This window comes from Beta vulgaris, chromosome 3 (genome assembly GCF_026745355.1).
Source record: "Beta vulgaris subsp. vulgaris cultivar EL10 chromosome 3, EL10.2, whole genome shotgun sequence".
Lineage (NCBI taxonomy): Eukaryota > Viridiplantae > Streptophyta > Magnoliopsida > Caryophyllales > Amaranthaceae > Beta > Beta vulgaris.
Genome location: NC_079204.1, coordinates 3,196,801 through 3,223,809, shown reverse-complemented (window position 1 = coordinate 3,223,809; position 27,009 = coordinate 3,196,801). Strand labels below are relative to the sequence as shown.

At 33.8% G+C, this 27,009-nt stretch overlaps 3 protein-coding genes across 4 annotated transcripts; 1 reads left to right on the top strand and 2 right to left on the bottom strand.

Annotated features, from left to right (window-relative positions):
- Positions 1-4,580: 4,580 nt before the first annotated feature.
- On the bottom strand, positions 4,581-10,656 carry LOC109133697 (uncharacterized). Of its 2 annotated transcripts, XM_048640635.2 has the most exons (3): positions 10,012-10,656; positions 7,931-8,291; positions 4,581-5,168 (listed from the first exon to the last, which is right to left on the bottom strand). In XM_048640635.2, exons 1-3 carry the CDS (start codon positions 10,030-10,032, stop codon positions 5,137-5,139), a joined length of 414 nt encoding a protein of 137 aa, XP_048496592.1. In that variant the 5' UTR covers positions 10,033-10,656; the 3' UTR covers positions 4,581-5,136. The 2 variants fall into 2 exon arrangements, with proteins under 2 accessions (XP_048496592.1, XP_019102891.1); XM_019247346.3 differs by lacking the exon at positions 4,581-5,168 and having other exon boundaries at positions 7,714-8,291.
- A 1,220-nt stretch (positions 10,657-11,876) lies between these two features.
- Positions 11,877-17,703, bottom strand: LOC104883359 (syntaxin-121). The gene is made up of 2 exons (XM_048640850.2): positions 16,718-17,703; positions 11,877-12,521 (listed from the first exon to the last, which is right to left on the bottom strand). Exons 1-2 carry the CDS (start codon positions 17,303-17,305, stop codon positions 12,204-12,206), a joined length of 906 nt encoding a protein of 301 aa, XP_048496807.1. The 5' UTR covers positions 17,306-17,703; the 3' UTR covers positions 11,877-12,203.
- A 5,874-nt stretch (positions 17,704-23,577) lies between these two features.
- Positions 23,578-26,304, top strand: LOC104888160 (hypothetical protein). Its single transcript, XM_010673043.2, has 2 exons — positions 23,578-24,273; positions 24,827-26,304. Exons 1-2 carry the CDS (start codon positions 24,076-24,078, stop codon positions 25,937-25,939), a joined length of 1,311 nt encoding a protein of 436 aa, XP_010671345.2. The 5' UTR covers positions 23,578-24,075; the 3' UTR covers positions 25,940-26,304.
- Positions 26,305-27,009: the final 705 nt, after the last annotated feature.

The window sequence follows — 27,009 nt, the reverse complement described above, 5'->3', positions numbered from 1 at the left end:
GTTCATTTTACAAATTTTTTCTCATTTTATATTTTTTACTCATTTTATGTTTTTTCTTATTCGCTCATTTTAAGAAAATTTTGCTCATTTTACAAACTTTTGTTCATTTTATATTTTTGTTTTTGCTCTTTGTAAGAAACTTTTGTTTATTTTACAAATTTATGTTCATTTTATATTTTTTTCTCATTTTATGTAGTAGTTTTCAGTACAAGAAATGATTTTCACATGATCCTATATATATAGAAGTGAGTTCATATGACAATGCATACTTACATGAGAAATGAGAATGAATTTTACGAATTACAACTCTTATGAATAAGTGATGTAACTCTAATTCGTATCTTTTTAATCTAAATAATGTTGCTTTCTCTATATTTAATAACATGTTTCCTCTATTTTTTTCATAATTTTCCACCCATTTAATCTACTTTTTAAATACGAAAAATTGCCATTCAAACCGGTGCCTTTTTTTAATGTCGTGGAATTCAACCTTTTTGCGGTTTCATAATCAGGCCTCCGACAATGATGGGGAATCTCGATTCATCTCCCTTGAGTCCGGGACAGCCGAAATTAGGGCTGTTGGCTCAGAGGGACCCGGGAGACCAGGCATGTTTGGGCCAGGTGCTGCACCACCTTCACCAGGCATTCCGTAAGGAAGACGAGGAAAGAAGGGCCTTATGATCTCCCCAAGCTCATCCATGAGCAGAAATCCAAGCTCGACCCCCCCCTTAAAAAGAATGAGCGCGAGTAAGAGGAGCAGACTGTTCCAGAATAGATATTCTCGTTGTGTTAAGAACGAGCTATGGTAGGACAGACTCACTTTTTTACGAAATAACGAGGCAGATTCGATCCAGCCAAAAGTTTCCCTTCGGCTACCTTGTTCCATCAATGACCCTCGGTCAACTCACTCTCTCCCGTCTAGTGACTAACCCACCATAAAAGCTTTCTAACCACATTTTGTAGTTTTCTTGCTCACTTCTCCAATTGAAATAATTTCCTCATATTTTTAATCTCAGATATCAATATTTGTTAATCATTGACTTTTAGATGTGACACAAGAAAGTGGGTTGCAACTTCATCTGATCATTGACTATTATTAGTATCAGTTGTTTATGATTTAGCCATCTAGTTGACACTTACAGCACCTAGATTCTCAAATCTTTCAAAAGATTAAATTATTTCAAGTAGGTTATTCAAGAGCTTTTACATAGTCAACCAAGCTCAGTGATGACTTTAGCTTGAAGGATCAAAATCGAGGAAACTATGAGGAATGTCCCAGGAAATTAACATCTCCAAATCAGCTAGGAAGCTGCTGTGTTTGCTTCAAGTAATATGCGATCCCATGCATGATCCTTGTCTCCCAGGTACTCTTTCGTATTTCATCTTCATGTTTTAGTCGGAATACTTCGTATAAAACATCGCTAACAATGTCGAAACAATGATGATCAAATAAATGCATCGCCTTGCATTGTGTTTTCCCAATCAACTGATTTCCCTAAGAAAAATAGCATGTCGTCGTCGTAGTTTTAACTTTTACGTAAACCTTGTCATTAACTCATTATTAGTGATCCCAACCAACTAGGCTTAGCGTGAGTGGTTAAGCGTCTCTCTCCTTAACCAAGGTCTCGGGTTCGAGTCTTGAGTATGAAAACAATCTCAACTGGAAGGGATACTGCCCTTAAGGTACCCATGCAAACTCCCAAATGGAAAACTCCTCGGACAAAAAAAAAATTATTTGTGAGCCCATGCATAGTCTATGCTATAGCTAGAGGAATTTATTCCATGAGCAAGTCTAAAGTTTTAATATGGATATATAATTATGACAAATGGAAAAAAAAATGTAGCAAAGAGGCATCTGCTGTTTGCATGGCTATGAACTTATGAGCAGGTGATCTTTGCTTAAAGTCCCTTTAAATGTTCTAAGATGAGCAGTTTTTCACATGTTTACTTGCTGAAATTGATGAAAGTGAATAAACATAATTCAGCACGTTCGAGTAGGGCGATTAATTGCAATACTTTCAATATACTACTTTCATTTCAATTTAATTAGTTAATAGTTATCATCCTATTACTAGTTCCAATCATTTTCTTATCCCCTACAATGCAAGAGATTTTTCAAAAAGAGACTTTTATGTCCTACATGAAGTGTAATTTTGATGTGATTATTATATTTATGATCCATAGTAAAAAAAAAAAAAAAAACTACTAACTTTTGAGAAAGAAATAAAGAGGTAAAAAAATACAATAAAAAATTGAAGTAAAAGTACAGCCCATCATTGGTTAAATATTTATTTACCCGGTCTTCTTATCACGTTCAGTTGTTCCCTTTCTTCTTCTTTCTTATGCCCCACAAATCAAACAAAAAAGAGGGGTTTTTTTTTTTGAATGAGAAAGGGGTATTTATTTAAATAAAAAGTAAAACTTTGTTCTTTTGAATTGAATTGAAATGAATTGACCATAATTTGTTTGAACTGAAGACATGTGCAAATTGAAGACAAAATATCATAAATTTTGGAGGGAACTATAACAAGGTCAATGTCGGAAACTTGACCAAGAGAGATAAAATAAAATCCAACAGATGGGTAGTAATAACCTAATAGAGAAAGAATGGAGATTTATTTATAAATAAAAAAGAAACAAAAATACTAAAAAAAATAAGAAAATACCCGTATGTAATAACTTCGTTCTTTTTACTTTTCCTTATTTAAATAAAGTATTTCAGAAACAATTTTTCTTACCTTTTCTTTTCTTTGTTATGAGCAGTTTCTAAATAAAAAAAATTCCCTTACTAGTTTTCTGAATCCTATTCTTTGAATATATCAAACCCTAAAATTAGGAAAATGATACTATGATATATAACAATTAGCAAATTAATTTATAGAAACATAAAGTAAAATTTATAATATTCTTATATTGCACAAATATTACGTGTTTCTCAATATCTTTTTGATATAGTAAGGTAAAAAGAAATACAATTTAGAGGCATTCTTCACGAGAAAATCACCTAATGTATCACTTTAATTTGAATAATTGAAATAAGTTGCAAACTTTACAAGCATTTATATACATATATCTATTTATTACTTCCTCTATATATTTTAGATGTTATACATGCATGGTAATTACTATTCACCAACTAAACTTTTTTTAAAAATCCATATGAGCCATGAAGGCAGTTCAAAGAAGGGGAGGGAGGATTTGAACTTGTGACCTATCGTTCACAGCACCTCAATCTTAACCACTAGGCCAAAACATCATTGATATACCAACTAACCTTATATGATGTATTATTCCTTATGTATAAGAAATAACATGGTCAAACGAATTTAATTCATCTTAATGCATATTTTCATAATAGAAAAATTTGTAAAATAACACTGATTTTATGAACTAGTAACTTTTATATTTTCTTTTCAACTAGTATCTTTAATTACTTAAATGTTTTATTTTCAATACCTATTTTTCAAAATTTCACCCAAAATGGTCAAGTTTCCGGCGTTGACCTTGTTAGTTCCCTCCAAAACTTATGATATTTTGTCTTCAATTTGCACATGTCTTCAGTTCAAACAAATTATGGTCAGTTCATTTCAATTCAATCCAAATGAACAAAGCTTTACTTTTTATTTAAATAAATACCCCTTACTCATTAAAAAAAAATCCCTCTTTTTTGTTTGATTTGTGAGGCATAGGAAAGAAGAAGAAAGGGAACATTTGAACATGATAAGAAGACCGGGTAAATTATGCTACCCAAACTCGACCAAGAGAGAGAAAATAAAATCCAACAGATGGGTAGTAATAACCTAATAGAGAAAGAATGGAGATTTATTTATAAATAAAAAAAGAAATAAAAATACTAAAAAAAATAAGAAAATTGGGGCTTACCATTAACCAAAAGGTAGGTTGAAGGTGTGATAGCTTTTAATAAGCCGACCAACAAAACTAGGATTTTGAGAGAAAAGGAGAGTATGTAAGCTTGTTTATTGCACTCTCATTTCATATAATGTGATGTGGACCCTTTGGCGTCTTCTTTAAACAATTGTTTTGGTATCTCTATACTCAAGGCTATGTTTTGTTAATGTTAATTTTATTTCTTTTTAATTTATACACTTTGTATTTTAACATATTTTACTTGATCATCGTTTGTGATTTATATATACAAGGAAATATATAGTAATGTGAGATCTTATTATATTCATCTCAACATATAATTTCCAAATCAACTTGTTATGATTTTTACTTGTACATAGAAAAGATATTAAGGGCCAAAGTTTTGCGTTTGCAAGCGTGAAAGTCAAACTGTGTCGATTAGAAAGAAATCGAAGTTGTAAAATCTGCACCTTTTCGTTAAAACGCATTCTCACGGTTCACATAATGTTTAATTATGAGCAAATAGAGAATTAGTTAAACAAATTGATCAATATATGAAGCAAATGTAGCAATAATTTTTAGTATATGGAGTACAAATTGCTGAAAGAGAAAGGAAGAGAATGAGAGGCATCATCATATCCTATTTTTTGAAGCAATGGATAGAAGAATTAAATAAATTGAATACTTTTATATCTCAGTTTCCTTTATTCATAACAATGAATGTCTTCACTCACACAAAAAACATAGAACCGCAAGCTAAGTATTTTTTCTAAGGAGATAATCAGTACAGCATGACCAATTGATCATACTTTGTAATTAAACACCCAGAAAACATACTTCTCTACGAAATCTCTCAACCTTGTACTTTTCTCGTATTTTTGACAATATTTTTTGACCCCTACTAGGGATTCCTTGGTAAGAAAAAAGACCCTACTGAACCATCATCTCTCGCTGATTAACCAGTCCACCTACACACGTCAACACTTGAGGTAGGATTGGCAATATTCAAGAGTGTTTTCTTACTATACTAACCCTCCTTACTGCACAGGCCATATTTCAGCAGCCATTTTAAAGCACAAAACCTCTTGAAGTAGTCAGCTCAAACATTGAATGAGCAGAAAATCTTGTTTGAAGAAATCGGTTCTTCGATTTGGCCTCGGATTTTCTGCTGGTTAACACCTCTTGAATAAATAGGTTCAGAAATCGAAATTGTACAGCATAAATAACACATTTCTTTGGTTGAGGTATGTTTGAATTCCCTTAGCTTGCTTAATTATTCCAGAAACCTAAGATCCTAGAACCTGCAGAAAAAACTTAACACGATTATTTGTTGGTTTGAATTTTAATAAAACTCTCGAGGGTTTTGGACTCTATTAATATAATTTATAGAGTTTGCCTTGTAAGAGATTATGGTAAGCCCAGTATTAAAAAGATATGTAATTTATATTTGAACTTTTTATTGGGAAGACATATTAAAATAATTATTTTGTTGGAAAATACCTAATAAAAACTTTTTTATTCAAAAATACTTTATAATACTTTCCTTTGTAGAAGACCATCTCAATATTTTCGGGCCAAAAAATCAATTTTCTGGCATTAACTTTTCTTCCCTTCCTTTTCAGGCTTTTCTCATTAAATGAAACCAACATTTTTTTTTTTATATCCTAATCCCTTAACCCTACTAAACCCTTTACTCTTGCTTCTCGTTTTAAGGGATTATGGTAAAAAAAAATAGGTTGGTCCCGTTTGTTGAGAAAGGGAGGAGATGCAAGTCAAAGTCGAAAAAATTGACTTTTTGGCCGGAAAACTTTGAAGTGGTTTTAAGTAACAAAGAAAAATATTATAATAAATTTTTTTCAACAAACAATTTTATTACGTCTTTTCTAACAAAATATCTATTTTAACAAGTATCTTCCAATATTAAGTTCTTTATATTTTATCTAAAAAAATAAATATATTTTGTGATTCACGTACTGATTCCCAAGAGGAACTAGGTATTAGTTTAATTAATTCATTATTTGCAAATGGAAGAATGATATATGAAAAATGCATCGTACATGATTGTGGAGGACACAAGCCTAGTTGACATATTTATAAAAAGCTAAGGCGACTTACAATTGATAACTACTTTCTCTGTTCTATAATGGTGAATTCTTTGTGAATTTTTTAAATGAAATTATATGTATGATTGTTAGTGATTATTAGGGTGTTCATTTCAGATATTCGATTTGATCCGAACTAAAAATTTCGGATTGGGAAAAAGGTGATCGAAAATTTTGGATCTTATCGGATGTCCAAAATTTTCGGATCGGATTACCGGATATCCGAAAACTAAAAAAAATTGAAATTTTCAAAGGAAAAGTTCATAAAACAAGTTTCGGATCGAATTTGATCATCAGATATCCGACCTTGAAAACGGGTATTTCGGATCGGTTATCCGAAAATATCCAGAAAAATCCAGAAAATGAAAAATGTTGATCCGTATCCAATCCCTAAATTTTCGGATATCCGAAAACTAAAAAAGCAGATCGGTTATCCGAAAAATCGGATCGAATCAACCGGATCACAGAAGATGCTTATGAACACCCCTAGTAATTATTGACTTTTGTCTTTTAAAACTATTGATACTAAAGCTTCTGACATTTTAATAGAAATTGTGAACAATCGGTAGATCTAGCAGGGGTCGGCTTTTACCATTTTCAACATGATCCATGGAATAGGTCCCCTTAATTATGAGGGCCCCAAAATAAAGAAAGTCCAAGTAGTAAAAAGAAAAGGTTTATTAACTTTTCAGTTGCCACAATACGCGTATTTCTAATCTTCTGCATGTCTTATTAATTCTCAAAACCATTCACCTTCTCATTTTTTTGAGAAGTACATTCACCTTATATTGATTACTCTTAATTAAAGCCTCTAATTATCATTTCAACATAATTTTTCAATCCATATTTCCAATTAACCTCAAATGAAAAATCGAAAAATATGGTTTAAACTGGGAAATTCTTTTATTACCTATTCATTTGCAATCGATTTCCACTTATATTTATCTTTTAATCATAAAAAATAATCCCCAAATAATATACTTATTTGGGCTACTCTTTTTTTTATAATATGATTATATGACGTGAAGAATCATGAATTGATGAGCTATTACATAATTGAATTCTCATTTTGGCTCAAAAGTTTGTTCATAGGATGGATTGATGAGTCGTCGGCCTATACTGTATGTTTCTTTTTCCTCCCTTTTTTAGTTTGTGCGATCGCCAAAATTGTATAGATTTGATCATAAACTAGTTTTTAAGCCCGGGCTATGCCTCGGGTAAGGAAACTTTTCATTGATCAATATTGTACTTTAAAATGATAACATTGAATACAACTTGCTCTAGTGGTTCAAACTTTAGTATGTGAACTTGAGGTCACAAGGTTGAAACCTATACTATGCAATATCTAATTTTTTTTATTGTACATGGATTACATGAATTAACATTCCCTTAGAAAGAGCGCCACATGGCACCGTTCCTTGTTTAGGAACGCCTTTTAATATATTTGTATAGATGGCTCGAATCATGCATTAATTAGGCAGACCTAGAAAGTTTTGACCATATATCAAAAAGAGAGCATAGAATAACAAATATTAAGATTAGAAATTTAAATTTTGAAATATGATAGTTGTGTGGATTGTGGAATAGTTTTATACTTTCACTTGAATTTGGTCTACTAGTCTCTATATTTCACATTTGTATATCTAACAACTAGATATTTATTCTCAACAAAATACAAATGAAATATTGAGTTGTGAGCACGCAGCACACAAAAAAAAACCTATTAAAATAGCTATTTTGTTAAGAAAGATTTAATTAAAAAAAATTGTTGAAAAAGACTTATTATAATAATCTAGCTTCTTTTATTACTTAAGACCTCATCAACATTTTCCGATCAAAAAGCCAATTTTATGGCATTGACTTTTCTTCGCTTCCTTTTCTCATTAAATGGGACCAAATTCTTTTTTTCTATCAAAAAAAAAAAAAAACAATGACTAATGAGTGAGAGTTTCTTAAATCACCCGGACTCCTCAAAAATCTGAATGGAGAGGGTGGTTGGTGGTGGACTGGGATTGTTGATGAATCATTCTCGTCTACTAGTGCCAATGCAGACATTATGGAACTGCTACGTCGTATTAATCCCTTCTTGTTACAATTACCAGATTGTTGGTGTCTCCTATCAACAATTGGACTTGGTGGATGCCCAATTATCTGAACTGCTAACGATCTTTGACGATGCTGCCTTGTTTTCGAATGGATTATTGATCCACCTCCTTCTATAGACAATCCCCATACCTCCTGCTGCCGAGGTTTCTTCTCGATCCTCGTTAAATCTCTCCTCGGACTAGCTATGCCTATTAGCCCAGTTATCGCGCATCCTTGCTGTAACAACAAAAAACATTGATCTTAACCGTCTTTAAGAGGTGGTAGTTTAGGCTATGTTTAGTTCACTTGAAATTTTCTAATCTGAACTTATCTGATCTGATCTAATCTGATCTGATCGATCTGAACTGATCTAATTACAAGATCATATCTTTTAGATTTTTCTCAATATATAAGAAAAAATATAGTCATGTGGAGTCTTGTTTGATTCGTACTTTCTTAATATTCAATTATTATATTTTTTTACTAATATGTAATGAAAGATATTTATAGTAATAATAATTTTTAAATATAAGCATGATCTGAACTGATCTGATCTGATATGATCTGAACTTATTTTTTCTGATCTGATCCGATCTGATCTGATTAGATCTGAAATAAGCAAAAATAAGGTGAACTGAACATAGCCTTAGTGATAATGGAAATTTTTGTAGAGAAACATGTGTTTGGAAATAAAAGTTCATTATACTCTCTCCGTTTTCCGTTTCAAAATATAGTTTTCATTTCCTTTTTTTTACGGTAATTTATGCAAGTAGAATCTAAAAGGAATAGTAAAGATTTTTATGTTTATTTAAATAAATGTTGTATGGCAAAAGATGATTTTAGGAGAGAGAATGGAGAATAATTGGTGAAAGAGTATTAACCGTACTCCCGCCGTCCCAAAATATAGTTCCCATTTCATTTTGCACAGTCTCCAAGATGTACTTTTGACCTACGATAAAATATAAAAAGTTGATATTACGAATTTACACATTGAGACGAATCTAACAAGATCTCTCATGAATATGTTTTTTTGTATACATTAGTAAGAATATTTGGTCAAAGTTTTTAAAATTTGACTCCCTAAATAAAAATGGGAACTATATTTTGGGACGGAGGGAGTAATATTTTGGTTGAAGAAACAAAGGAAAAAAAAAATTCAAGAAGCAAATAAATGAATGGACAAGTTTTTTCTAGATAAAATTAAGGGAAAATGTGGAATTAAATATGGAAATAGGAACTATATTTTGGGACACCCAAAATAGAAATGGAAACTATATTTTGGGACGGAGGGAGTAATAAAAATTAGTCTTTCTTTACAAATTTATATTACCTATGTTTCTTAATAAGTATTCCTTCATGAGATGGTTCATAACACTTGCAACATTTCTCTTATTGTACAAAGAAAGCTATATGTAATTATTTATACACATTGGTCATATTTCACTCTATTTCCTCCTCCTCGATTTTTATTCCATTTGCCAATATTATTGCATGTATTAAGAAATGGAGGAAGTACATAGGAAGATTCGTTACTACTACATCATCTACTCCCTCCGTCTCAAAATATAGTTCCCATTTCCATTTTGGGTGTCCTAAACTATAGTTCCCATTTTCATATTTAGTTCCACATTTTTCTTTTGTAATTTGTCTAGAAAAACTGTGTTCCATCATTTATTTTATTTGTTTCTTGAATTTTGTTTTTTCCTTTGTTTATTCAACCAAAATGTTACAATTAATGCTCTTTCACCAATTATTCTCCACTCTCCTAAAATCATTTTTTCCCATACAACATTTATTTAAATAAACAAAAAATCTTTATTATCCCTCTTATATTCTACCTGCATAAATTACCGTGAAAAAAGATAAATGAGAGTTAACTATATTTTGGGACTGAGGGACTATTACGGAATACCAAAAACTTGCTATTCGTGATAAAAATAAAATTATTGAGACTTACCCGGCTAGCAGAAGGTGCCATTTTTGTAGACTCTAGGACTTCAAAGACGAGTTCAGAAAGGAGGGAAACGAAGGAGATTGCTGATAAAAAAACAGCTAATCAACGGCAACGGGAGATCGCCCAACCCTAAACATTTTGGAATAAACCATAATCTGTTTGATTATTCCATTCACCATTATCCGATCCCTTGGTTGGTGAAACGACGGTAAAACGCAGATTGCCGGAAAAAAGTTCCCTCCTTATCATTTGGGCCTCTGAAATCCTCTATCTTATAGCGAGGTAATGCCAGTTTATTGCAGGTGGGTATAAAAAGACAATAAGCTACATACAACATAATTAAAAATGTGGTTATTTCATGGATATGCCATGGAATTTTTATGGGTAAAGCGCGTTGTGCTGTTGTGGTGATCAGGTGTTGGAGTCTAGAAAGAATTAATGGCCTTCAGTGGAATCAAGGGTTAGCTAACTTGGGTGACTTGTTCTTTTTAATCTTTTAAATTTGAGACGAGGGAATTATGGACGTCTATGCATGTCATGCATGGAATGAATCATGACATCTTTACGATTAGACGGTCACAAATTTCCCACCGAGGAAAGGGACATGATGGAGTTTGTTTGGTTTCAAGACGTGAATTAACGCGGTAAACCTTTCTTGATCTGCAAGGAAAAACACTCACGCAAGCAACCGATCATTTTCATGATATTTTTTTAAATTCTCGAATCGAGATTCGGCCCAAATTAAATGTTTGTGAGATTATAGAATTTGCATTTGGAATCAACCCAACTCCAAGTATATATCAAAAGGCCCAATACAGTAATTTGGAAATTTGCGTCTTGTACAGTTAGAGCACCCACAATGGCAAGCTACAACTATTTGTAGTTTTGTGTACCACATCAAATTTTCAAACTACAACATTCCCAAACTACAACATCTCCCATTGAAAAATTACAACCACTTGTAGTTTTTGTAGATCTCACATGTCATGACCATATTAACAATTAAAGAGAAAATTTAAAGTGGGGCCCACAAAAAATTGACAAAGCAAGTAGCTTTGTGGAGCTACTTGGATTCACAAAGCAACAAGCTTGCTTTCTCTCCAACAATAAAGCTATTAGCTCTAACTTTTGGAAAATTGCAAGCTAGGACCTCCAAGCAACCATTGGAGTTGCTCTTATACATGATATTTCTCACTTAACATATGCATGCACAATGAGCAGCAGGTGATAACCTAGTGGCGTGGGAAAACTGTGGCATATCAGTTTTTGAATTAACTCAGCTACAGGTTCCGTTAATTTAGGCTCTTCCGGTCGCATGCTAGGTATTGTAGTCATCAGTATCTGCAGCTTCTGGGTATGTACTATGTACGCCACCTATTATGAGATGAAACATTCTTTTACCAGACATCAGAAGTGGAGAGAGAAAAGAATGGTTTGATTATTCATTGTAAAAAAATGAAGATGATTTTGTTTTGTAAAAGAGATTTTCAGTCAGTGCTTATGAAGTTATGATGCTCCAAGGTTTGAACTTTTTTCTGCGTGTACAGGCCTAGTTGCCAACCCTTCCAATTCTGCTATCTTTGGTTGTGGTCTGGACACTTGAGGAAATGCAAAGAATTTAGAATAGCATATTATTCTGGATTTAAAAAAGGGTGTTACCTTTCAGATATTTTGGAGTACCAATTAAGTAGCACAAAGAAGCTATCTACAGTTGAAAAGATGGTGTGTAGAATTAGCCTTTGGAGTACAAGGCACATTTCCTTTGTTGGGATAAGGCAATTAGTAAACTCAGTGTTGCTGAGCATCAATATATACTGGTCTCAATTAGTAAACTTCTGTGAATACAGAAACTGGGGTGATGTTTAAAGTTGAACCAAATCAATGTACAGCACATATACTGAATATCAATAATCGTATTTACAGAAGTTGATGATCAAATAAATAACATCCAAGCTGAGCCTAACAGAGGAACTACCCCCAAAATCTAGTTCGCTTTTTCTCCTCATCTTAGAATAAAGACTGACTTCATGCCTGATCAAATCCAGCTCCCACAATTCTTAATCACAAAGAAAGATATGGCAACAAAATTACAATGAAGCGAAGACATGGTATAGCAACAGAGTGTCTGAGATCGCTTTCAATATCTTATCATCCTTCAGCTAATGACCCAAGAGCACAGAATGATGAGCAAATTACTATTTTTTCCATGGCTGTAAAGAGAGAACGACAACCAGTATCATGACGAGTAGCAGAATAATGGCAAAGCAAGTCCATTTTCGGGTATTTTTCTGGTGTTTTCTAGCAACATACAGTTGCTCAGTTCCTCCCCTGACAAAGGAGGAAGCTCTACCAACATTAGCCTGGATGTCATCCAACTGTTCACCTTGAAACTGAACCGACACTGCCATGTCAAGAAATGTCTGGTGTAATTCCACGAGGTTCCTTTCGATGTCTTTCACAGCGTCATGCCTCTCTTGGATCTCAGCAATTGTATCTAGTACTTGTCCCCTTCCCTGCAGTTGCAAAAGAACAATTTTACACAACATTTCACATTGTTTCTCATCTTAATCCAAGTTAGAACAGTCAGCTTTTAGATTGATGAAAACATACTCCATAGGTTGTTAAGAAGCATTCTACCGTTATTACATGGTACCTAGGATAACAGGATCTTACAAGAACATAAAGCGTTGTAAAGATGCGTTGTGTCACTTCATTGAGATCCAATGTGAGCTACGTATTATGTAACCAACCGTTCAAGCATCAAGTAAGAGATATGTAGATGAACTTACCAAAACCAAGGCAAGCGAGCAAACAACCAAGATGAAGAAGATAACTTTGAAAACTGACCATTCGTAAAAGTTTACAAGTATATTATCTCTACATTAGTAAAGGTTCACTCAATCAGCACAGAAAGAAATCAAAGATTTGGACCTTTGAGTCCATTCAGTTCAATCACTCCATCCATCCAACAGAGAAAGACGATAGAAAACCAGAAATAGTGAATGTGAAGAGGAAATATAACGATTACAATAGAATTTTGGGAATTGATTTGCATTTGTGCAGGTCAACTGTCTACACAGCAAAATCTGAACAAATTTTTAACTAAATTCCTACTTAGAAGACTCAGTTAAAGTTGTCAAGGTTCTGAAATTTCATAGGAATAAGCTATGATTTGTCGAAGTAAACACTGCATCGAAGAATTGAATATCCAAACAAGATCTAGCCTACAACTTTCATTGGAAAAGAGGATTGAGTTTTGATTATATGTGTGCAAAACATCATTTACAAAAACTCAAAGTTATTGCATCAAGCCATTAAACTTGAGTTTATCTAGGGTGTCAACAGTCGAGTATTACCCGTTGCATTTGTGATTTGCTCAAACAGTAAACACACTCCTATTGACTAACCTATCATATGAAAACTTCAATTATATTGTGAAAAATTGAAAATGTAAGTATTCAAACTCTCAGAAAGTCTGAATGGATTTCACCTATAATCATAACCAACAAGGATGATGAGTATGTCAAAATTACTAGAGTACTGTCATCAATTAGGAAGAACCTTCCCGCTGCCTAGAAACCTACATCAAAAGAAAATTCAGCTTTTCCTACTTCCTTTACTTTTAAGGATCTTCCCAAACTAGTAGACAAGCTTGAAACGGTCGTAGTCGTTAATAAATGGTGGTAACGAGAGGGAAGGATCCTTAAGATCTCTATGAGGCGGCAATTTCAACCTTCAAGTTTGTGTGTTTTTTTTCCAGGGAAAGTAATCTCACTCCTAAGTTTGTGCTTTTTTCTCCAATGGGAAATAATTTTCATTACCACTCATTACCAACTACAAGGTAGTATTGGATAGGAATGAAAATGTAAGAAGAAAAATGCTCACTTTAGGTCGTTAGGATAAATTAGTATTACCATGAGTATGGTCAGTGATTTTCTTTACAAATTTACATACAAATTCAATTCCATTAGGTCATTACTAGCATTTATAACCAACTACCAAACAGACCGTTAATTAGAGTCAATAATTTATTGAGCAAACACACTTATGACTTAACTAACCTTTACAATGCGCACGCTACTGCATCAAATAACCATAAGTTTACCATCTACGGCCGAATATAAGTTAGATATGTTACTCTGTTTGTTCCATACGAAAATTTTAGAATATGAAGTATCTAGGCAAGTAACCAATCAATTTACAATTACAAATTATCAACTTTTTATGATTTTTACTAACCAAATATTATATATATATAAATGTTGCAAAGTCGCAATTATATAAGAATGAAAAAAGTATGAAATATCGATTTAGAACTATTTTTTAATCTTAAATTAGTTATTAGGCCTGAGCTATGTCCCGAGTAAAAAAAATTCATTTATTAATATAATACTTTATAATAATAACACTAAATATAACTTTAATATATGTACTTGAGGTATAATATATAGTGAAAGTATTGGGTCAGATCGTCTGACCCAATGCTTTCTATCAGACGGCTCTCTCTCTCCTTATTCCTCATCATCCTCCTTTTGACTCCCCCTTATTCCAAACCACCTCCACAACAATGTTCATCACTCATCACCGTTGTTCTTGATCTCCCTGTTGAAGGAAACATGTGGGTGACACATTTCCTCATTCTTGAAAACCAAACCCCCACAAATTTACCAACTCACATTTTTTCAAGTCTCAATATAAAGCTCAAACTTCCCAGACCTTAGTATTTACTAACGCCGTAGTAATAGTATATATACTATCCTTTCATTATTTCCATCCATCATCGTCTTTATTTCACGGTCGTTTTACTTCCGACGACTGCCTCGACGGAGACGACACCATTGTTTAAGAAGAAGGTGCGATTCTCGCAGGACTTGCCATAGCTGCCATAGCTGCCGCCATGGAAGAAGGAGAGCGAGAGAGAAAATGAAATCACTATCAGACGCAGAGGAATGAAAATGAAACTGACTGAAAAAAACAAAGGATCCGTAATGAGTAGTATTGCTGATGGGCCGGCCCATATCAACTTCGTACTTCACTTTCTTCTAGGTTGGAAGAAAAAAATCAGCTAAGAGGAATGAAGAAGAGGGAGAAAGTGAGAGAAAGCAGAGGTTAGTGTTTTGTTTTCTTTTCAGTTGGACTTTGTTTTCTTTCAGTTGGACTTTGTTTCATAATATGTATACCAACTGAAACAAATAATGGACCAACTGAAACAAAAAATGGACCAACTGAAAGTAATAATGGGCCAACTGAAAGAAATAATGGACTAACTGAAAAAAAATGAAGACTACCTGAAAAAAATGAAGACTACCTGAAAAAAATTAAGACTAACTGAAAAAAAATTGGAACCACCTGAAAGTCGTCCGACCAAAGATTATGGTCGGACGAGTCCGACACAATACGTTCTCTAATACTACCTCCGTTTCTTAATAAGTGCAACATTTCCCTTATTTGGAATAGTCACAATAAGTGCAACCAAGCTCAAAATGGTAAAAAAAGTTCAATATTATTACAAATATGCCACCAAAAAGCAAGAGGGGACCACAACTTTTTTGTTTCATCACTTGAATACTTTATTGTGGTCCCAACTATCTCTCTCTACATTCCTTGATATTCCCTCACTTTCTCTATGTTGCACTTATTAAGAAACGGAGGAAGTATATATTAACCATCAAGTATAATACGAGCAACATTTTCTAAAAGTCCTACACCAAATCGTCAAATACTACTCACGGCAAACCACATTCTCTAGACTCTAATCTCCAAAGTCAATAAGTTACGCTTTTAATTCGTGTACACTTTTATCATCTAGACGTATGCATTTTCTAATCAGCGAACACACTTGTTCAATAACTAGTGGAACATATTTAATACTCAGAAAAGTAAGCAATTCACATGACCGTTAAACCATATTGATTCCTTCCAAAAAAAGACCATATCGATTCAGAAATATACTATTCTATGATCATTCATAACTGCCCACATGATCAATCAACTAAAGATCATAATAAAATATCAAATTGAGAGTATAATGAATTACCCCTCTGTTCTCACATCCTATTTCTTTTTCACAGTTTTCGAGACACAACTTCAGTTAGGTATAAAAAACTTCTTTTGTTTTAACTTCTAGGTCGTTTTATAATAAATAGGACATTACTTTATATTGAATTACTTCTCACTATCTATCTTCTCATTACATGGGTTCCTCTTTCTCTATATCTCTCTCTTCTCCTAAATCCTCATGCTAATACCCTACATTTCATTTAAAACAGCACTGAAAAAGTATTTGAAAAATACGCATTGAAAATAATCAAACAAAATCCCACATAACTATATTTTTCTCTACCTATATAAAATTAAATAAAGCCAAAGTTGTCATGTGAATATCGCTCACACATACAATATAATCTCTCTGTCCCTGAATAGAGTATCCATTTTTCCGTTTATATATATGTCTCAAATAGATTTTCCATTTCCTTATTTGGTATAAATCCACCAATTAAAATATTATTTTGCCTCCAATTTTTATAATATCACCCACTTTCCATATGCCCGCATTTTCCCTTAATATAACTAAAATCCCACACATAACTTCTTGTTAATATTTGCGTACAAAAGGAGTGGACACTCTGTTTAGAGACGAAAGAAGTAGCAATTAAAAAAAAAAAAACTAGAGAGAGTTTTCACTGCAGTAAAAAAAGAAAAGACAAACCTGCTGTTGAATAGCCTTTTGCAAGAAACTCTCACTTTCACCCGTACTAATCAACAAATCAACAGTCCTCTCATCAGGATTTTCACCCGTAACAGTAAAAAACCTTCTCTCAACAGTCTCTCTATATTCACCATTTATCTTCTCTCTCAACTCTTGAAACTCATCCATCTTCTCCTTCAACTTCTTCCTCAAACCATTTACCACCGACGTCCTCGTCCGGTCAGCCGAACTACCCGGACCACATCCGGGCAGGTTCCTATTCGCCGCGTTGGACCTATCTAGGGCCTCTAATCGGACTTTAATCATCTTAGCCTTTTTCAAAGCAAGGCCCACATCACGGTCCATTCTGGCCCGAAGTTCCTTAACTGAGGCCGCAGTATGGGCCGTCTTGGACTCTTCATGGGCCGCTCTTAGTTTCTTTTGTTGGTCTTCGATTTCTTTTAAGTCATCTTTAATTGTTTCGACATCGTCGAAGAATTTGTCGAGATTTACTCCGGGGTTTGGGCTTGGGGTAGGTGGGCCCCCCATTTCTATGTCGCCGGAGTTTTCCCGGAATCGGGTGAATGAACTGGATATTAAATTGTTCATTTTGGTTTTTTAAAAAAAAAAAAAATATTTTGGGTTAGGATTTTTTTTTTTTTTTTGAGGGATTTGATATAAAGATGTAAGAGAGGGTTGGATTTGGTTTGATATAAAGTTGAATGGTCAAAATGGAGGGACAGAATACAGAAGTAGATGAAAGAAGTATATTTAAGAGGAAGAAGTCAATGGGAAAGAGAAGACTTTGTCCAAGATTGTAGTTTTATCAGCTAGTTGTAAGTCTTTGGTCTTCTATCGTTTGGAAGGGAGGACCAAGGGGGGAAGAACAATCCGCGAAACTGACGTCTAGCCGTAGAGGTTAGGTTGATATATACACGAGTTTATTCATCACACATCCAGATGTACGATGTAACTAAACTTATTTGGTGGAGGTGGTAGAGAACTTACCTTGTAATTTGGATAGTTGGAGGTCACAAGTTCAAACTTCAATACCTATTTATGCTTGGGAGTAGGGATTCTCTTATATCCCCTACTCTCAAGTGTTGATCTGTGTTGCTGGGTTGGCTGACCTGAGCGAGTTGCTAGTCCAATGGGATCCTTCTTCTTACCAACGGGTCCTCATCGGGGGCTAAAAAAATCCGGATGTACTATGTATAAAGACTGGAGTATTAGTACGTTCAGGATTAAATTTTGCTCATGTTCATGTATATAGTATATTCAAGATTAATTTTTGCTCAAAGTTACAAAAGATCGATAAATCCCTTGTCAAAATTTGCATCAGACAATGATGTGAAAAATGAGGGTTTTTAGAAGTATGAAATCTCCTCAACGATCATGTTTTTGTCATATTAGAATTGTATTTTAGTGTTAACTTTCTATGGTAGATATAGTATGACTTTAAAGTTTAAATCAATGAATGAATTTTAACTTTAAACAAATTAACCTTTTTTTTACTGATTCAAGCTAGATTATACTCCCTCCGTTTCATTTTAATCTACACACTTACATTTTTCACGCATGTCAATGTAAAACTTTGAAAACATATATCTTTAGTTTTGTATTTGTAAAAATTATAAAAAGTACTAAGACGAATCTAACAAGATCTCACATGACTATGTTTTTATTCATGTATAAATCACAAACGAGAGTCAAAAAGTAATTTGTGAATAATGTAAAATGTCAAAGTGTGTAGATTAATATGAAACGAAGGGAGTACTATTGAGTGAAACTAATTTTTAATGAACAATGTTTTAGCAATTGAAACTGCTTTTACTTATTGAACTTCATCTGACTTTCAACATATCTTTATACTTCCTTTATTTTATATAGTTGCACCATTTTTCTTTGATGGATATTTTATATAGTTGTACCATTCCCGATTATTTTAGGCCTCAATTACTTATCACTCTCACTTGATTTACCCATCAAACTTATTTGGAGATTATCATAGGCTTTTATGTCTATTTTCACTCTCTTTCCTCGTTTTTAGTTTTTTTTTATGCCCAAACCAAATGGTGCAACTAAAAAAAGGAAGTATAATAATATATAATGATATTGATGATAAATAATTGCTAATAAGAAAATTTTCCATTTCTTTTTGTTTTTCCTGTATACTTTTTCACATTTTCTTATACGTATTTTTATCATTAACATCTTTAATTACATATAAGTAAAAAAACATTAAAAAAAAATCTTCCTAATAAATTCATTAAAACAAATCAAATAAAGGCCCTACATAACTATACTTTCCCTCAAACAAGTACTTCTAAATTACCTAGTACTTGGTTTAGTAATTTGGTTAGTTTGATTTTCATCTCACAACCTCTTACCATTCCCCATACTTTCAAGAAGCCTTGCCTGCAAAGTCGGACCAGGTTGACCAAAGCGATATCCGGTTCAGTATGGGCCCTTCTCCTTACCATATAAAAAAGTAGTTCTATATTGGAAACAATTTAGACTATTTTCTCAACTTTTGAATAATACCAGGATCTCAAAAAGGAAAAATAAAAGAAACAGAGAGAGAGTATATTTACTTAAATTTATATTTTGACTAATATTTTTTTTATATTAGGGCTACATATAAGCATTAAATACATTTCTTTAAATGGAAACAGTTTAAGAATTCAAGACACATTTTCACATCAATTGAGGTAATAAATGCTTGATTTAATATTTTATTTCCATTTTAAACACCTTATACATAGCCCTAATGACTACATATATCATTTTCCATTAAATTAATGCATAACTCAATTGCAGCTTGAAGTACTAAGTATTACTATTGTGAAGCACTCCCTTCGTTCTCTTTTGTGAATGAGCACCCGGACAGTTAGCAGACACCCCGATGATCAGACATATAGCCAGATGCAGATTTACAGATAAAAAGGAACTCAATCCTTTAAATTTCTTCATGTATCTTTCTTATAAACACATGTTGCACAAATACAAAAATATGCAAGTAACAATGATTTATGGCTTCTAAGTTCTAAACAAAACGATTATCAGTTAATTGTTTTGCCCACTTCACACTTAGACTAGGCTTCTGATATTGGAAAAACCGTTCTTGACAGACTAAACAGGAAAATATATATAGTATAGACCATCAAATGGAAACGAGATAATGTCACATACATCATCTTTCTCTACCACCACATTTCTCAAATGCAATGATACTACTAGCTTCAACTATTTTACTCTAGGTCCTTACCAATTATGTATTAAAAAGTTAGGCTTCTCTAAATAATAACATTTATTAGAAGTATATATTACGCTATAATTCATACAGAGGACACTTACCTCACTAAAATCGGCAGATTTCAATTGGAAAACAACATTATCCAGAGGCAATTTCAAAATATCAGGATCTGCATAGTCCGGAAACAGATTAGATAATACCGCAGATGAGTAGAGGCAACAATAACAATGACCAGGTCCTGTTCTTCCTGCTCTTCCAGCATGTTGAGAAATGAGAAGCTGATGCCTTTCTTGTCCACTTTATTATGTATGATTCCAATCCATTAAAGAGATTATACTCCTTCACTTTTCTCCTTCCAATGTCAACCACATATCGTATCTAAGAAAATGTCAAAGAGGTCTCAGCAAAAATGGTAACAACAACTAGACGCTTCCTTGACTTTGTCAAATACACAAAGCTGAGCAGCTTTTGAAAGCTTAGCATAGAGGCAAAAAGGAATCTCTTTCTGCCTTTCGCTTAATCAAGCTGGAAATTGAAATGAGTAACCATCTTGTGTAGCAGAAACTTTCTCATTCTTGAAATATGATGCTGGAGCAGTTTCTTCTGTCAAATCTTCAAGGCTTCAAAGCTGGAAAGCAGACTTCAAGGCTTCAATGTTTAAATCTTCATTAAAATCCACAAAGCTATTATTTTACTTTACAAGACTTCTGATCTTTGAAATCACTTCCAAGTTCCAATTCACTATCTTCCCCTGAACTGAAGGCAATATATGCATCGCTATTGTCTGATTCATCATGACACTCTTCATCTTTGAAATCACTTCCAATATCCAATTCACTATCTTCCCCGGTAACAAACACCAGTATGCCTATGCCACCAGAAGGTAGCAATTTGTGAATCTTTAACACTTTTCTACAAACTTCACCAATATAGGCTCTGTTTGGCATTACTAGCTGAAAATAAAGTGAAACTGATAAGTTAACTGAAACTGATAAGATAAAGCTGAAACTGATAAGGTGCTAGAACTGATAATGTAACTGATTAGTTTAACTGTTTGGCAAAATTAGTTGATTAAGTTGATAAATTATTTTAGCAAAATTAGTCGTTGTCAAAATTTTGGAAAGATTTTCCAAAATTTCAGTTAACTGATTTTGAAAAGGTAAATTTTTTAACTTATCATTTAAGTCATTTTAGCCACCTGAAATTTTGTTTTAGTTGCTCCCCAAACACTACTAATCATTTAAGGTAGCTAAAATGCTTCCCTAAACAGAGCCATAGTCTATAAGCTTTGTTTTCTTCGAGAAGTGTCTTGCTACAGGAAACTACTTTGTTGGAATGTTTATAATAGGTGGGTGTTCAGCGAATATCTGATTTCTTGAAGTGAAATCTTCGACCTGCAACTTTTGTTGAACTTTTGGGATCCTAATATGGTTAGGACTAGTGAATAACTGAAGGAACATTATCTTCTTGAGCAAAATTAAAGATAAGTTTGGTAACATAGAGCTTACAACAGTATGAATGGGAGGAACTAAACGATTGAAATCGCGCGTTTCTATGGTAACAAGCAGGCCTAGAGGCTAGAACCATGTAACAATCATCCAAATAGTAAAGAGTAAAGACTCCCCTTTATATACTGCAACATTACATGAAGAACAAACAATATATGTACTGCAACATTTGAGCACTATACACAGCCAATATCTGCTAATTAAATTCAATTATTGCTCAAACTAATCATGCCCGTCTCAAACTATATAGAGACACTGTGCGATCTCATATTTGAAGAATTCAATAATGTAGTAGCTCATCCATACTTCATATAATCATATTATGAAAAAAAAAATAGTCCAAATAAGTAGATAAACTTTTTCTTTTTACTACTTGAACTTTTTCTATTTTGGAGCCCTCGCAAGGGCCCTGTTCCGTGGAACATGTTGAACATGCTAAAAGCCCCCCTGAAACTAATACCAGTAGCGTATCCAAAATCTGGATTTCTCTCTTATGAGCTTATCTTATCAGTGAACAAAATTAACGACAAAAAGACGAAAATAAATTGTGAATTTTTAGACATTTATGCGTAACCTACAAAAGTCAAATACTTAAAAATCTTACAACTTGTAGTAAAATTAGTCGTAAACTAACCTTCAATATTTGGGAATTGCCGAAAAAAGATGTTCAATTTGTTTTCTCACTCTTCTTTTATCTAATTTATCTGCTCTTCAGACCTCAAACTTGATGCTGAAAATACGAAATAGTGTGGGTTTATTTCTGAACTCTTTACATAGAAATCTGGAATTGATGAATGTAAACTGTAGACAATTGTAGAAAGAGATGGAAATTGTAAGGGAGCGTTTGGTTCACATGATTCTGATATCAGGTATGGGTTTAGAATGAGCAAAACCATACCTATTGTTTGTTTTATTATTTGAATGATTTAAAACCCATACCTTAAACCCATAAGGTATGGGGTTTAGAAACTCAAGGGGGAGGTGGGTTTAGCTCATACCAATACCGTTTAGCTCATACCAATACCTCTAGGTATTAAATAGAAGAAAAAATTTCATTCCCAAATAAAAACCAAACACATGGTATTAGGTATCAAGTTCCAAACGTATACCACCTCGATTTCATTCCTCATTCCAAACTCATACCACTATGTGAACCAAACGCCCCCTAAGAGGTTTAGCACAAATTGTTAATGACTTTTACAGATAGGAGATTTTAGGTTTAGGATCAGAAAAAAACATTAAATTACCCTCCTCGCGAGCGAGATTTTAGGTTTAAGGACACTTTCTCGTCGTCACCTCACACGCTCCAAAAGTATCTCAGTTGACTATCTAAATTATTTTTAAAATTATAGAAATTATTAGAAACTTTTACAATCTACAACATTCTCCATTGTCAATTCTCATTTGTTTATGTCCACCTTTATAATTCTCTCTCTTTCCTTCCCTCGTCTTTCTTACCCTGATGAGTTTGTCTTGTAATTTCGATCTATTCTATCTCCTTTTCACTTTATTTTTTTCACCAAAACTTTCCCAATATTATCAAATTTTATAGACTTTACTTCAATTTGGTTCCTATTTTATTTAAGCCTTTTGATGAGAGTATGTCGTTGGGGAAATTAAGTACATGTTAAAGCAAGTAAATTCAAAAAAATAAACAAATTTATTGTTACTTATGATGAGGTAATTTGTATCTCCAATTGGACCAATTTTTTTTTCGAATGAATTAATTTTTAAAATTTTCACTAAGACATGGAGTATTAATAGTTAAATAAGTAAAAGAAAATAATATACAACACTTAAAATTGTAAAGAAGAAGTTGAAATGGACATATACCATCGTAGAAGTACATTTCTAAACCTTATTGCTATGTCCCCCCGGTATTTGAGGTTGAGGTGGTGGAGTAGTGGCATCGCTTCTCTCTTCATATCCCTAAGGTCTAGGGATCAAACCTCATGAGACTCATTTGAGGATTTCCACTTATCCCCTCAAGTGAGTCCCTTTCATCTTACCTTAAAAAATAAATTCGTCGCCCGTATTTACTAAAATTAACCCATATATTTCCCTTTAAATGCCTCCATAGTCCATACCCCTCCCCTCTCACCTCACTCTTACTCTCTCACCTCTCATCCAACTTCACTCCACTCCTACTTTCTCACCCCTTTCTCACTTGCACTTCCACCGACGACGACACCACCATCAATGACTTTCAGTAAATACGAACAATAAATAGTAATGCCTCTCTGAATCAATGCAAATTTGCAATACCCCTTTTAGAAAATACTATACTCCATAATCCATAGTCAAACTTTGAGTAATTCTTTTTTTGGAAAAATTAGGACAAATCTCGTACGAACACAAATGTCTGAGATGTCCTGCAACAACACTCAAGCCGCAACAGCAGCCATCTCCTCTGCTCTATTACACTCTTAACACTACCATTACTCAACACTATCTTCTTCATCAAATCCATCACCATTAATCCTTCATCATCCAACAAATCATTTTTTCCATTTCCAATTGAAAATCAATGATCTTATTTCCTCTTTAAAACCCTACACCATTAATTTTCCTAAAAATCAATTTGTCTCCTTGAAAAATTAAACGAATTCCGTGTAATGATGGGTCGTCGAGATGGTTTAATGCGAAGTAGCAGCAATATTCATCAATCATTTCGCGGATCTAGAATTGTTATAGCAATTGCAATTGGTATTTTAATGGGGTGTGTTTTCGCCTTTTTTTACCCTAATGGTTTCTTCCACCCTTATCGTCCTCAAACTTCCACTCTTACCCGTCACTCCAAATCCTTTTTCCAGGTTTTTATTTTTATTTTTTCTATCTTTTTTAATGCTTTTACATTTGATTTGTGTTGTGTAATTTGCATTTATGTGCCCCTTTTATGGTGGGTGTTCTTTTGTTGGGTTATTGTTGGGAAATCTTGATTTGGGGGTGACGTATAATTAAGGCGATCCCAATTTTAAAAATTGGATTTTGTTGGGATTTTCGAGAAAATTATAAGATATGTGAATCTATACTTCTTGGTTGAGTGTAATTGTAATTGGTAGTTTTATGGGTTTTTGTTGATCTCATTTCCATTGCTAGTTTTAGATGTATGATCGAGTAATTCAGGACTTGTCAGAATCCGAAACAATGGGATTCATCTTGTATGAATCATGATCAGTTGGTTGAGTGTTGTAGACTTGTAGTACAATGTGAATATTGGATACTGTGGATATTTTAGGATTGTTTTTCTTGGGTGGTAACTTAATGTGATTGCTACTTTTCTGGCTTATACATGATTCTAGAGTGTTGCACGATACTGGGCTGATGTTGGTTGTTAAAGTTGTGTGATTTTCGGATGTGAAACAGGGAAGTTTATCAGACTGTGAAGCAGACGAACGGATTAATATACTGAAGGCTGATGCTGTCAGGCTTACGGAGAAGAATGCAGAGTTGAGGAAGCAAGTAAGGGAGCTAAATGAGAAGCTTAGGTTGGCTGAGCAGGGAAAAGACACTGCTCAGAAGCAATATATGGCATTGGGTGAGCAACCAAAGGCTGGGCCTTTTGGTACAGTCAAGGGCTTAAGGACGAACCCAACTGTGGTACCGGATGAATCTGTGAACCCTAGATTGGCAAAGATCTTAGAAGAAGTTGCTGTTAGGAAAGAGCTTGTTGTTGTGTTGGCCAATTCAAATGTGAAGGAGATGTTGGAGGTGCAGATATCTACCGTCAAGAAAGCGGGTATCTCCAATTACCTGGTAGTGGCGTTGGACGATGAGATTGAGGGTTACTGCAAATCCAATGGTGTTGCTGTCTATAAGCGAGACCCAGATGATGGGGTTGATGCAATTGGGAGGTCAGGGGGTAATCATGCTGTTTCGGGTTTGAAGTTCCGTATTTTAAGGGAGTTCTTGCAGCTTGGGTACAGTGTTCTACTATCTGATGTTGATATACTTTACTTGAGAAATCCATTTGATCATCTTTATCGTGACTCAGATGTGGAGTCGATGACAGATGGTCATAATAATATGACTGCTTACGGTTATAACGACGTATTTGATGAACCCGCGATGGGTTGGGCTCGTTATGCCCACACTATGAGGATTTGGGTTTATAATTCTGGGTTCTTTTACATGAGACCAACAATTCCTTCCATTGAGCTTTTGGATCGTGTTGCTGATAGGCTTTCCAAGGAAAAAGCATGGGACCAAGCAGTTTTTAATGAGGTCCTTTTTTATCCTTCACATCCAGGGTATGAAGGGCTTCATGCTTCTAAGAGGACTATGGATTTCTATTCTTTCATGAACAGTAAAGTTTTATTTAAGACTGTGAGAAAAGACCCTAATCTGAAGAAGTTGAAACCTGTGATCATCCATATTAATTACCATCCCGACAAACTGCCAAGAATGAAAGCCGTTGTTGAGTATTACTTCAACGGAAAGCAAGATGCATTGGATTCTTTTCCTGATGGCTCTCAATGATGGAAGCGGAGATATATAAGCTTGTTCACATTCGGCATATTATGTTAGTTTATATAGAGGGCACATACAATATGGGCCTATTTATGCCTCTTTTGGGGTTTATACAGTTAAGAAAGAGATGCAGCGTTTCTTTGTTTACATGCTTTGGTTCTGTCAGCTGTTTCTTTCTAGAATTTTCCCAATCATAAACTCTTCTAGAACTTTTGTTCATCTTGTATTTTAGTGTATCTATTACCTTTATATAAGGGAGCGGCGCCATTGTTCATTTCTACTATGCCTGAAGTTTATTATATAAACAGTGCAAGGGCCCTTTGTAACTTTTGGCCAACACCATCAATGTATAAACCTGCTTCACTTTGCTTTCCTATCTCTTGTTGTCTCTGTGCTTGTTGTCCCTCTGCTTTCTCTGCATTCCAGGTTTTGCACTTGGTTCCCTTGCCAACATGATGATAATGTCTTCAACAACAAACTTTCCAGGCTTTCTACTTCCTCTGTATTTGTATCTCCCTCTTCTTCATTGCTATTTAATTGTCTTTCCCTTTTTCATTTTCGGCTGTTTTTTTCTTTTTCTGAAAATTCATCATATTATTCAGATTTAATGAATTGTTTAGAGCTGCTGTAAACCAGAGAGAAAGCAGAAAATGATGGCCAGAAGAAGAAGGAAGAGACGGAATCCAGATCTGTTTATCCTTCAATTGCTGGAAATTTCAAATCAAATAATGATTGATGAATGCTGCGAATTCGTGCCTTAGTTTCAGTTTCCATTCCAATGATATTTAATCTGTGAACGAATTACAGTTATGGTTCCTAGTGTTGATGATGATGTGTCTTTTACTCATGATACCCTTATGATGTGTCTATTTTAATCTTCTTCTTCAATATCAGTACTATGTGGAGAATCCTGGTGCTCTTTTTCTTCTCAATTGCAGTTTCTTTCAATTGAGTAGTCGTTCTTTATTTTTATTATTCTGAAAAGATAAGTCTTTTCGCTTACATATATATATCAATCTTGGTCTCCTATTCAATCCTATAATGATAATGTCCTCGACTGTTCTTAAATTCGAAGATAA

What these genes read in the sequence shown, in the direction of transcription:
- LOC109133697 (XM_019247346.3), bottom strand. Translation starts at nt 10,032, where the DNA reads ATGGCACCTTCTGCTAGCCGG. An exon ending in TGGCACCTTCTGCTAGCCGG is followed by an intron (nt 8,292 to 10,011) that starts GTAAGTCTCAAT and finishes TTGTTGTTACAG; the next exon opens with CAAGGATGCGCGATAACTGG.
- LOC104883359 (XM_048640850.2), bottom strand. Translation starts at nt 17,305, where the DNA reads ATGAACAATTTAATATCCAGTTCATTCACCCGATTCCGGGAAAACTCC. An exon ending in AAAAGGCTATTCAACAGCAG is followed by an intron (nt 12,522 to 16,717) that starts GTTTGTCTTTTC and finishes TTGCAACTGCAG; the next exon opens with GGAAGGGGACAAGTACTAGA.
- LOC104888160 (XM_010673043.2), top strand. Translation starts at nt 24,076, where the DNA reads ATGATGGGTCGTCGAGATGGTTTAATGCGAAGTAGCAGCAATATTCAT. An exon ending in ACTCCAAATCCTTTTTCCAG is followed by an intron (nt 24,274 to 24,826) that starts GTTTTTATTTTT and finishes GATGTGAAACAG; the next exon opens with GGAAGTTTATCAGACTGTGA.